The 12,453-nt window shown below is 50.2% G+C and overlaps 1 protein-coding gene across 2 annotated transcripts in view; it reads right to left on the bottom strand.

Annotated features, from left to right (window-relative positions):
* Rab3b (RAB3B, member RAS oncogene family) overlaps nucleotides 1-11,439 on the bottom strand; it is a 58,311-nt gene extending 46,872 nt beyond the window's left edge. The window contains exons 1-2 of one of the 2 annotated variants that reach the window (XM_021660659.2): nucleotides 11,281-11,439; nucleotides 1,150-1,377 (exon numbers count right to left, since the gene is read on the bottom strand). In XM_021660659.2, the coding sequence (XP_021516334.1) occupies nucleotides 1,150-1,377 (228 nt within the window). In that variant the 5' untranslated portion in view covers nucleotides 11,281-11,439. Of the gene's footprint in view, nucleotides 1-1,149; nucleotides 1,378-1,862; nucleotides 2,028-11,280 lie in introns of those variants that run through there. The other variant, XM_060366102.1, reaches the window with a different exon arrangement.
* Between the last annotated feature and the right edge of the window lie 1,014 nt (nucleotides 11,440-12,453).

The following is a 12,453-nucleotide window of genomic DNA, read 5'->3' as shown; positions in this document are numbered from 1 at the left end:
CAAAATGAGACCCTGTCTCAAAAAAAAAAAAGCTACATACCTCATAACATTTATGTATAATACATGAGAAATAATTTGTAAAAATAGATGTAGACTCTTCCAATAAGATACTTGTACAATATGCTATTATATATTTAATAAGCATAATAGACACTAGCACCTTACATGATTTGAATTCTTTCAAAGATTTCAAGATTTCCAACTGCAATGCTAAATTATTGCTAAGCGCCCTGACAAGCTTTGGAAACAGGTGTGTATTTTCTTAGTGCCATTAGCAGATAACAGTAGTAACTGAGTCTCCAGCTTCCAAGACTTTTTATCCTCCATGATCCTTTTCTCCCAGAGTTTGGACCTCTCTGTAGTTTCTTCCCAAATGGAATCAGAGACCAAGAGACTAGTGTAAGGCTACGTAACAGACGCTGCCATTTCTTCTTTGCTTTCTTGGATCTTAGGCTGTGTGCAGCTGTCGTACGATGAGGATGCTGGGAGAGCGGGGTGGGGAGGAAGGAAGGCCCCGGCCAACAGTCAGCACCAGAGGACTGAGTAAGCCACCTCGGAAGTGATCCTCCAGCCCCTGCCAGCCCTTCCGCTGCCTGCAGCTCAAGCCAAACTCTGGCTGCGTTCACGGAAGGCCCCAAGCAACCCACCGAAACTGTGAGCTGATGGAGTACCGCTCTTGGCTTACACCACGGAGTAATTTGTTATGCCATGGTAGGTGAGTAATCCGTAACTAGCATCTATGGTTATCAGTACTGCGTCCCAGCAAAGACACAAAGTAATTAGATGATATTGTATGCGTCCCCCCCATCCCCTCCAGGAAAGGGTGAGTCAGTGGGTTAACTATCTTGGTCACGTTTCCATGGCTTGTAAGTGGGAGAAACAGAATTGGGGTCTGTAACTCCAGTGCCCAGTTTCTTGTTCACTCATCTAGAAAAGCCAGAATAAAGCCTTTTGGACAGTTAAGCAGCAGCAACTGAACCCTCTTCCCCCCAACCCCGCCCCCCACAGGAGAATAAACATGTAAAGCAAACATGGGACAACGGAGACCCAGACCTGAAACAGCTTTGCCATCTGACCCAGTGGTCAGCAGCCCTACCTCTGGGGCCTTGCGTCGGGAGCCAACCATGCCCCATTCTGCCCAGCACTCACCCAGATCTGCAGCTTCACGCGCTTCTCGTGGCGGTAGACCGTCTTCACTTTGAAGTCGATGCCCACCGTGCTGACGAAGGCCGGCGTGAAGGTGTCGTCGGCGTAGCGGAAGAGGAAGGAAGTCTTCCCGACGCTGCTGTTGCCGATGATGAGCAGTTTGAACATGTAGTCAAAATTCTGGTCAGAGGCATCTTTGATCCCGGCTTTGCCGTCGGTCACGGAGGCCATCTGCAGGGGGGACCTGGGGTCAGTGTGCTGTCACTTGGAGTCACCAGCCTTCTGATGGTCACCTGCCATCAGGGCCCCACCCCCACCCCGCCACTGTCCCTGCCCCAAATGTTGTCTCAGGATTTGGGTGGAGCCCAGCTCCTCCCATTCATTCTTTCAACAAATATTTACTGAGCACTTTGCTCTGGGGTGAGCCCTGGGGCGGCGGGGGGGGGGGGGTGTTCAAATATGAATCAGACGGGATGGCCACAGAAAACAACACGAGAATGGGAAACCAGGATTAGCAGAGAAGTGGCCAGCCAGGCAAGCCGTAGCGTACCCTGGAGACCTGGCGGCCGTACTGAATGAACAGTCTCTGCTTGTCAAAGCCTTCTCTGGCTCCTCACAGCTCTACAGAGACAACATGAACTGCCCCCTCCACAAAGAACCAGCTGACCAAACAACGGAATCTCTAAGCTTTTTCCCTCGCTCATTTCCCTGTCTACCTGGGCTATCGTTACAGCAATAGCTGCCAGTGACGTTACTGCAACCCAAAGCTGTCACCATCTGTTTTCCTTTTGACCCTTCTCTGTGCATTACTTCTGCCTGGGGTCCTCTTCTCCCCCCGTGGGCGCCTCCTCATCCTGGCAGCGTCCCTTCCCCTGAGCTTTGCAGCCCATGCTCTCCATGTCTTCTGTTCCCACAGTCCCACGGGCTCCCGAGTCGCTTCAGACTTGCTTACTCCTCCCCCTCGTTCAGAGCGAGCATCTGGAGCCCAGTGTACTCTGCTCCTGCTGAAATCCTGTGACAGCACCTGAACATACGTGAAGGATTAGCAAAGTCACGTTACCCCCTCTGTGCCTTCAATCCTGTGTCTGGGAAAGGGGGAAGAACAGTTTCTTCTCTCTCAGAAGACGAGAGAGATTTAAGACACAAATGAAATGGTTGGCATGCTATTTGTCCCTTTCCTATTGCTGTGATATGACACCAAATTCAACGTCAGGAGGAAAGGGTTTATTTGTCTTACACGTCCTAATTCGCGGTCCACTGAGGGAAGCTGAAGCACAGACTCAAGAAAGGAACCGAAGTAGAAGCCATAGAGGGCTGCCCCTTGCTGGCTTGCCCTTTATGGCTTGCTTACACAACCCAAGACCACCTGTCCAGGGGTGCCTCTGCCTAATTGAGCTGGGCCTTCCCACATCAATCGTTAATTTAAAAAAAAAAAAAAAAAGTCCCCCAAAGGCTTGCCTACAGGACAGTCTGATAAAGGCGGTTCCTCAAGTGAGAAGTCCTCTTCCCAAATATGTCTAGGTCTGTGTGGATGTGACCAAAGTCAACCGGCATAGACGTTGCGAATTTCAGAGGTGTTAACGGTTCTGATAACTCTATCCTTCGGAGCCCTGATTCTTGGAATGATATCCCTCATTCATCTGGTCATCAAGTATTCGCTGTGTGTCAAGTCTGACGAGCGTCTGAATCTAAGCCCCACAGATCCTAGCACTTGGTCTGCTAACTTTATCCATCTTCCTTTTGAAAACATTTGATGTTTCCTGTGTGTGTGTGTGTGTGTGTGTGTGTGTTGTGCGCGCGCGCGCGCGCGCAAATGTGCACACGCAGCTTAGAGCCCATGAGCAGCATGGCGGGCCGCACGGGCAGCAGGCAGACACTGGAACAGTAGCCCAGAGCTACATCCTGACCCAAAGGCCGACAGAGAGAGACTCGGGGCCTGGCATAAGCTTTTAACCCTCAAAGTCCTCCTTCGGTGACACATTTTCTCCAACCTCCTAATCCTTCTAATCCTTTCAAATAGTGTCAACTACATGAGCCTAAGGGGCCATCCTATTCAAGCCCACACAGGGGCTTGAACTCACATCAGTCTTTGTCGTAAGCCCCTTTACGCCCAGAGCCATCTCACCAGCCCTAGCCTTTTCGGTTGTTGAGATAGGCTGGCTCAGAACTTGAGGCAACCTTCTTCCTTTGGCTTCCCAAAGGAAGGATTAAAAGTGTGAGTAAACACCAGCTTTCTTAGTTGAGTCTTTAGTTGGTTCTTCTACATGGCGGAAGCCTGCCTCACGTATGCTGCTTAGAATCCTCTCTCGTTTCTCTTCTTCCCGGAGACCAGCTGTGGGTGAGGTGAGTGGTCAGAGGAGGGTGGAGGCACCCTCTGTGAGCTAATGTTCATGGTCTCACTCTCTTTGGAAGTCCTGAGGGGTTGTTTTGTTCCTCGGTGACTCTGTGGGGAAGAGCACCTGTTGACTTGGCCTTAATCCCTGAAAACCCACGTGATGGAGGAGAGAGCTGCCTCCCCTGACAGCTGTCCGCTGACCTCCACACATGGACTGTGCACACAGGTAAGGGCACAAAGACACACAAAATTTTAAATAAATGTAAAAAGAAAGAAGGAATGAGCCTAGTAAATTTGGCTCTATGAACTTCCTGGATGAACTACAAGGACAAGAAGCTGGAGAATGTAAAATAAAATAAAATAAAGTGCTCTCAAAGATCAGATAAAGATGTAAGACTGCTAACAGGCCTGTGGCAAAAGTTCAGCTATATCACCGATGGCCTCCTTCCTGTTCTTAGTCCCAGCGCTCAAGTCTCTACCCAGGACCCTCAGCTTCCTCTTTAAACCAATCTGCCACCAGAAAAAGGATCCCTGGGTGAATGCAGAACATGCCCTGGGAAGTGTTTCCGTGGAGAAAGACAGTGAGGTTGGAAGAGACAGATGGGCGCCGTCGGCTCCTTAAACCATCTCATAAACCTTCACTTTTAGTTTGCACATCCTACTTCAAGAACTGGTGATTCATGACTGGAGAAATGACTCAGCGCTTAAGAGTGCTTGTTGTGTAAACACGAGGACGTGAGTTTGGATCCCAGCACCCACATAAGAAGCTGGGCATGGTCTGACTCAGACCTATACTATACTGACATCACAGTCTCGGAGACCGGAGGATCACTAGGCCTGGCCGGATGAACCATGAAGGCAAGCTGCAGGTTCGGCGAGCTACACCAGCTCAGGCGGATACAGGGAAGAGTGTTAATGAAGGGCACCTGTTGCCCCTCTCTAGCCTTGTGCACACTTGCCTGTGCCCACCTTACACACACACACATACCACATAAACACGCACACACACTCACGCATTCGGCATATACTCACACAGACACACCCGTATACATAAGTAAAAATAAAGCTGTTTAAAAGCACTTGGATCTTAAAGTACATTCAAAAAGTACTGATACTTTAAAATTTGTTTACAAATATTATTTCAATGACAGTTATAGCTGTATCCCACCCTGTGTTATATGACCAAAACCTTAACGCTATCTTCCTTTTTAGTTTTTAATGTTAAGCGTTTTGAGTTTGTTGTTTTCTGTTTGGTTTTGTTGTTGTTGTGGCTTTTGTGTTTTTCAAGACAGGGTTCTTGTCCCTGTTTTTTAAGACAGACAGCTTTGGCTGGCCTGGAACTCACAGAGATCCACCTGCCTCTACCTCCCAAATGCTGGGATTACAGGCGTGTGCCACCACATTGACCAATTTTGATTTTTTTTTTTTTTTGTTTGTTTGGTTTTGGTTTTTGTTTTGAGTTGAGTTTTTTTCGAGACAGGGTTTCTCTGTATAGCCTTGACTATCCTGGACTTGCTTTGTAGACCAGGCTGGCCTTGAACTCACAGAAATCCTCCTGCCTCTGCCTCCCTGAGTGCTGGAATTACAGGTGTGTACCACTGAGCCCTGCAACTAAATTTGTTTTAAAAGCTGTTTCTCTAGTCTTTTAAAAAGTAAATTGCGTTTATGTTTTATTGTGTGTGTGGTGTACAAATGCCGAGGCATGCGTGGAGGTCCGAGGACAGCTTTCAGGAATCGGCTCTCCCCTCCCTCCGTGTGGATTCCAGGTTTAGGCTTGACCAGTGCCTTCACCTGCTGAGTCATGCACCGGCTCTCTTGTCTTAGCATAAATTACACTGCAGTGGACATTTTCCACACAAGCCCTTATTCATTTTCCTAATTATTCCCTGGGGATGGAGTCTAAGAAGTAAAATTTCTGATCAGACAGCACCTTTACTAAAACCAAGATTTGACTCTGAACTCAGTTTCAGGTCCTTTATCTTATTTTCTCCTTCAGGTAAACCTGAGAGAGAAAGGCAGGTGGGTGGGAACCATTGCTCCCGTGTAAATTAAGGGGATTTGGCAAAGCCTCAAAGCTAACAGCAGAGGCAGGCTGTGGGGCCCAGCACTGTCAAGGGAGGTTTAAACCTGCCGTTCTACCCACCAGCTGAGTTCCTGAAGGAGTCACGCAAACTCTGTAAGCCAGAGTGTTTGCCCTAAAATAGGGAAATGTCACCTACTTCACGGAGCTGCGGCATAAATAGAATCAGCAGGACCATAGATGAACATTCTGGTGCTGATTTCTGGTTTGTGGAAGCTATACACTGCTTACTATTTTATTTCCCTGTGTAGCTCTGGATGTCCTGGAACTCACTATGTAGACCAGGCTGGCCTCAAGCACACAGAGAACAGCCTGCCTCTGGCCTACTGAGTGCTGGGATTAAAGGCGCGCACCACCATGCATGGCTTTTAATTAACTCCTGCAGTCATTTTCTTTTTTTTAAACTGAGTTCCTCATCATTTGGGCTCTATTATTTGGCCTGTTTTATAATGAACTGGCTGCCTCCCCTTCTGAATTCAGGACAGATCTAGCCATCACTCACCTGCCAACATTTATAGCGATTCCTTAGGGGATGTTATTATTTTTTCAATAAACATTTATCTTTTTCCCATATGTCAGACTACCAATGTAAACTTCTATTACTTTTTCCATTACATAACCAGTTTATCACTGTTGAAATATTTTTAAATTATCATTTATGTGTAGGTTGTAAACCTGCTTAAATTTCTGTGCACCGTGTGTGTGCTGGAATCCTTGGAGGCAGAAGAAAGCGCTGGGTCCCCTAGAACTGAAGGTACAGGCAGATGTGAGACACCCATCTGGAACCAAACCCAGGTTCTCCAAAAGAGTAGTAAGTGTCTTTAAGCTCTGAGCTATCTCTCCAGCCCTCCACTTTTTGGGGGGAAGCAGGATATTACTCTGGAACTCACTTATATAGCTGGTCTTGAATTTATGATGCTTCTGCCTCTGCCTCCCAAACGCTAGAACGTCCAGCAATGCATGTCTACCATGCCCAGCAATTTTACATTTTTTTTAAGTTGCTAGGATTGAAAGGCTCTTGAAGCTGGGTACAGGCTTGTAATGTTAGCACTTAACAGGCAGAGGCAGGAGGATTGCAATTCAAGGTCATCTTCAGCTTCAGATCAAGTGTGAGGCCAGCCTAGGCTACAAAAGACCTCCTTGTTTATCTGTAAATAAACAGATAGATTGGATGGATGGATGGATAGATAGGTAGGTAGGTAGGTAGATAGATAGATAGATAGATAGATAGATAGATAGATAGATAGATAGATAGATAGATAGGTTTTTAAACGAGGAGCTTGGAGCTTCTTCTCTTTATCATAACAGGAAGCCTGGCTACTGGTCCCAGTTTTCCTAATGCATGAACCTGGGAGTTACTCAAACTCTAAGCCTCAGCGTGCTCACCTGAAAATAATATCAACCCCATGAAGCTGCTGTAAAGTTTAAATAATAGAATGAATATAAATGTTCTTTGTCTGCCTTTAGTAGTGATGTTAAAGCAGAAGAGTGGGGTATGCTGGGGAGAACACGTTTCATTTTCCTTTTTAAGGATGCTTTCTATCTTTTTAAGGATCTATTTATTTTTATTTATTTTCTTTGCGTTTGTGTGCATGGGTGCTTTGCTTGCATGTATGTCTATGCACCACCTGTGTGTAGCAGCGTCTACAGAGGCCAGAAGAGGGTGTTGGATCCTCTGGAGTTCCAGACGATTGTGAGCCACCGTGTGGGTGCTGAGAATGAAACCCAGGTCCCACTGACGATCCCACATTTAAAATGCTGGCCTTGCTTGTCTGGCCTGCCCACTCCCTCACTCGACAGCTAAGGAACCCTGAGGCTCCATAAAGAACCGTGATTTGTCCGAGGTCACGCGACAAGCCAGTGGGTAACCAGGACAGCTGCCACCTCAGGACTCCCAGAGTTGGCTGGGCCTGAGGAAAATAAAGCAACAACCCGTTTCAGGCGAGCAAAACAGCGCTCCCAGGACGGAGCCACCACGGCATTTGCCACACTGCGCTGTCAAGTCTGCTTATCTGGACACAGGGCAGCTCTCCCAGCAGGTTGTTAGAGAACAGAGGGCAGGAACAAGCCCCTGAGGGCACCTTCTGGGGGGAGGGGGCAGGGGCAGCACAGAGAAGCAGACAGCATCTCAGCAGGCAGCCGCCTGAGGCAGATCTGAGCAGACAGGTCACAAGGCACGGCGGTGCGCCCAGAGACGCACGCCTACAACAAGCATGGATCAAATCGCCCTTCTCTTTTGTGACAGTCCATAAAGTGACTGTCACAAAAAAAAGGAGGTGGCTCACTGTCTCCATGACAAGCAACACTGATGAAGGCCCAGGAGTCATCTGGGAAGCCATTCTTGATCCCAGGCTAGGCAGGGTGTGTGTGTGTGTGTGTGCCTTCAAAGTGCTGTTGTGGAGAACAAATCTTTCAGTCTCATGGGCAGCAAGAGGTACACACCTAAAGAAGAAGCTGACTCTGGTTAAGAAAGGAGCCAGAGAGAAGGAAAGAGCCCGAAGCCCAGCAGGAAGAGATCAACTCACCGAATGTAGTGGGGAAGGAACACACGGGTTTTGTGAGGGAGTCGGAAGGCAGATCACGGCTTTAAGTCCGGGAGGCCTGGGCTCAGCCTGGCAAACTCAGTAATTACACAGCTACAGGCAGATTACACCCTGAGCCTTAGTTTCTTTTCTACAAAACAAGTGAATAAAACGGCTTTCCAGAACAAGTGTGATAACATTAAAGTTGGTAGGTAAATGGCTGCCTAACGGGATCGGGAAAGATGAGCTCAGTCAGTAAAACCCTCACCTCGAAAGCGCACGGGCCTGGATTTAATACCAGGAATCCAAGGAAAAGTGCTGGACAGGGTGACAGGTGCCTGTAATCCCGGTGTGGGGGAGGGGAGGGCAGCAGGGCTTGCTGGCCGCGCGCACCCGTATCTCTGTGCTTCTGTGGGAGAAGTCAGGGGTCAGCTTAGAGGAGCTGGCTCTCTCCTTCCACCACGTGGGCCCCAGGATTGAACTCAGGTCATCAGGCTTGACAGCAGGCTCCTTTGTCCCCTGAGCCATTTTGTTAGCCCTAAAGTTTACATATATGTAGACACACATTTATGTTTAGCTTCTAAACTTTATTTCTTTCTATCAAGTCATCCTAAGTGATAGAGGTAGTTTGGGGATTAAAAATCAAACCCATTGGGGATTGGAGAGACGGCTCAGTGATTAAGAGCTGCTCTGACTGCTCTTCCAAGGGATCCAGGTTCAATTCCCAGCACCCACATGGCAGCTCACAACTGTCTGTATACTCCTGTCTCAGGGGACCCGACACCCTCAGATAGACATACAATGCACATAAAATAAAAATAAATTTAAAAAAAATGAAACCACTCAGGTTCAGTTTCCTGCTCTATCGCTTATTATTACCTAGATAAGGAAATCTACTAGCCAACGCAGTTTCCGACTCTGTAAAATATGCTTTGTTGGGAAGATTGTAGGGAGCACAGGAACACAGACAGCAGACATTCAATGACTGCAACTCTGTCCTCGGGGAACGTTTATTAACGGAGTAAGGAGGGGGTGGGAAGCCTTTAAGATGGCCCAGAAAGCAATACCTAGAAGGACAGAACTGGCTCCCCAAAGCTGTCTTCTGACCTCCGTGTCTGCCCTGTGGCATGCTCACCGCCTCTAAACACAGCACGAGGATACCACACACACATAGACACACACACACACACACACACACTTTCACAAATTTTAAGAACTCTTAAAGGGAGTTGGGTGTGTGCGTGGATCTTGTTCTATTGTAAGCTTTCCTCCCCCGAATCACACTTTTACAATTTACTCTTTCCTAAAACCATTCCTAATCACCAACCCACCCACCCCACAACCCGCCCCAGCGTCACTGCATTCCCAGGTCCCTTAGGGTCGCAGAGACGCGCTCATCACAGCCACCACGTGTGGAGCACTTGCTAACTGCAGAGCAGCCTGCTGGTTGCTCCAGCCTCATTCTACCTTCCACACCATCCAGGCTCCGTCCATGTTGGTTTCTCTCTATGTCCAAGACACTTCGCTGGCCAATCTGCCTTTCTCAAATCCCTCTCCTCTGCTCCCAACACATTATGGTTTCTGACTCCCACGGGAGGCCTTTCCCAACTTCCTTGGTCTTCCTCTACTTTGCTTTTATTTGTTTTTATTGTGTGGTGTGTGTGTGTGTGTGTGTGAGGTGTATGCATAGAGACTCCTTTACCCGATGTGCATGCGTGCACATGCAGAGGTGAAAGGAGGCCTCTGGGTATCTTCCTCTGTTGCCTCCTTATGTTCTTATTCTGTTATTTTATTTGAGTTATGTGTGGATGTCTTGCCTGCATGTCTGTATGTGCATCACTAGTGCCTGGTGCCTGCTGAGGTCAGAAGAGGGTGCAGGATTCCACCGGGGCTGCCGTTAGGATGGTTTCCAGCCACAGGCTCTTCCTGAGCACCAAGCTCTTGTCCTCGGCTAGAGCAACAAGTGCTAACTGATGAGCCCAGCCCCGCCACTTTACTCTCTGAGACTGTCACTTGTTCTAGGGACTCAGCCTGTCTCTGCCCCGCTGCTGGGGTTACAGGCACAGAGATGACGCCTCGCTCTTACGTGCTGAGGATCTGAATTTAGGTCCTCCTGCTTGCATAGCAAATGCTCTCCCTCTTCTTCCGTGTTAGGGTGCAGGAGAGGTGTGCTCTATCTGCTCGCACGGGGGTACACACTCACAATCGCAGATTCACACACACATTCCGCTCACAGTCCACAGCTTTTCATCTGGGTTCCGGGAAGGCGGGACGGAAACATGCGCTCCACTCCGCCCCTCTATTGCCTTCTAGAGCCTGTCATCCTGCCCAGCCCAAGTCCCCATGCTTGACTCCGGGATGGAGTTGCTTGTGTAGGATTTTTTCTGTCCGCTATTCTCTTCCTGCCATTGACTCCAGTTGGCGTTGTAGTCTGGTCCAGTGCCTGCTGTCCTCATGCTGTGAGGAGCCAAGTCACAGCTGGTGCCAAGGCCGTACTAGACCCTCAGAACATTTCCCACCTCGCACCCACAGTGGCCTGCTCCATGACCTGACCCCTCACCCCTACAGGCTCATCCTCCAAGTTTCCAACCGCAAGACCTTGCTCCTTCCCAGCGCCATCCGCCTCCCCCAGAACTCAGGTGTCCCTCGCCGGTATGCAGGGCTCCCAGCCCTCCCTCTGACCCAGCTGGCTTCCCCCTTCCCCTTCTTCCAAGCTTGTCCCCTCCAAGCCCCGCCCCTCTTTCTCCATACACCGAGACCCCTCGCGGGTACCAGCTGGGCTCTGTTCTGCAGCCTTCCACTCCCAGCTAACCACACTCCCGTCCCGGAAGCCCTGATCCTCAACCCGACCAAACACCCGCTGCTGCCCCGAGCCCCTTCCTCCAGCCCTAGCTCCTTCTCAGAGCGCCTCCCCACCAGCTCTCCACCTGCACGCCCCTCCTCTCGCCTGCCTCCTCTCCATCCTCTCAGCATCCCTCCGCTGCCCTCAGCAGCCTGCCCCCCCCCCGGGTCTCGCTGCCAGATGCCCCCAGTCCCCTCTCACTGCCCCAGCCCCAGCGGTGGCTGCCTCCTAGCCGACCTGGGAGTCCAGGGGGGAGAGGGCGAGGCCAGCGCTCCCGCTTGGCCCTGAGGCTACCGTGCACTCGGTCGCGCTGCTCCCGGGCAGGGTAGAGCGGGGTCGGGGCAGCGCCCCTTACCTCGGACAGAGCTGGCTCCGGGACAGCGCAGCGGGGCGGTCGCACTGGTGGCGGTGGGTGACAGGCGGGCGGGGCGGGTCCGCTTCCCACCTTGACTGCAGAGGGCTGAGGCTCCAGCCAGAGATGGGCGTGGGTCCCCGCTGGGTTCAGGCCCCGCCCCTGGGCGGGACCCGTGGACGATCGGCCCCGCCCCTCCGTTCCTGACAGTTGTTTCTTGGGAGCCCCAGACTGACCCTGTATACCTGGGTGACTATTACGGTCTGCCCCGATTCTTAGCCCACATTCCACAGTCTGCACCTCCAGGGTGTCTACAGGGCTCTGAGGATGCCTTAGATGAAGGCGGAGTTCCACTGTTTGCAAAGGCTTCGCTCCATTCTCCTCAACTCTGGGGGAGGGAACACACCTGTCTGCAAGTGAAAGCTGAGCTGAGAGGTTGGATGTCATCCTCCGCCTGCACAGCCGTCCCTTCGTGGTCCGTGCCCTGTGGGCCTGATAACGATGCTATCTGAACGCATGCTGTCCTTCCTCTTCCATTTCCTTCTCTTTGCGCAAGGTATCCTGGTTCAGGGCGCAGGGCTTCTGGCCTGGACTGAGGCAGCCGCTTCCTAATTCCTGCCTCTCTCCCCACCCTCTGTGTCAGGGGCCTGAATAGCCTTTTGAGATGTCATCAACTTTGCTAAAATAACTCTCATTCCCCATCGCCAGCGGTAGCATGGAGGCTGCCAACTGGGGTGGTAAACATTCTTGTCTGAACCTCACCAGGAGTGGCAGGTTTGAACCTCACCTTCAAATCTTTGTACATTTTCCATTGTCATAATGGTCACTGGAGTGACAGTTTGGGTCTAGAGTTGCCGTTTCTTTCTTTCTTTCTTTCCTTCAAGGATTTATTTCTTTTTATCTCATGTGCATTGGTATTTTGCCTGCATATATGTCTGTGTGAGGGGGTCAGATCCCCTGGAACAGACAGTTGTGAGCTGCCATGTGGGTGCTGGGATTTGAACCCGGGTCCTCTGGAAGAGCAAGCCAGTGCTCTTACGCACTGAGCCATCTCTCCAGCCCCTCTTAGTTGTTTTCTGTAGTCATCCCCACCCCAGGCTTAGAAGTGTGAGTCAGATAGCAACTGCACATTTTTCTCAGTTCCATTATGGCTTGTCTCTGGCCCAGCGAAGAGCC

Source organism: Meriones unguiculatus, chromosome 12 (assembly GCF_030254825.1).
Source record: "Meriones unguiculatus strain TT.TT164.6M chromosome 12, Bangor_MerUng_6.1, whole genome shotgun sequence".
Lineage (NCBI taxonomy): Eukaryota > Metazoa > Chordata > Mammalia > Rodentia > Muridae > Meriones > Meriones unguiculatus.
Note: the sequence above shows the minus strand (reverse complement) of the source record. Positions and strands in the feature narration are given on the sequence as shown.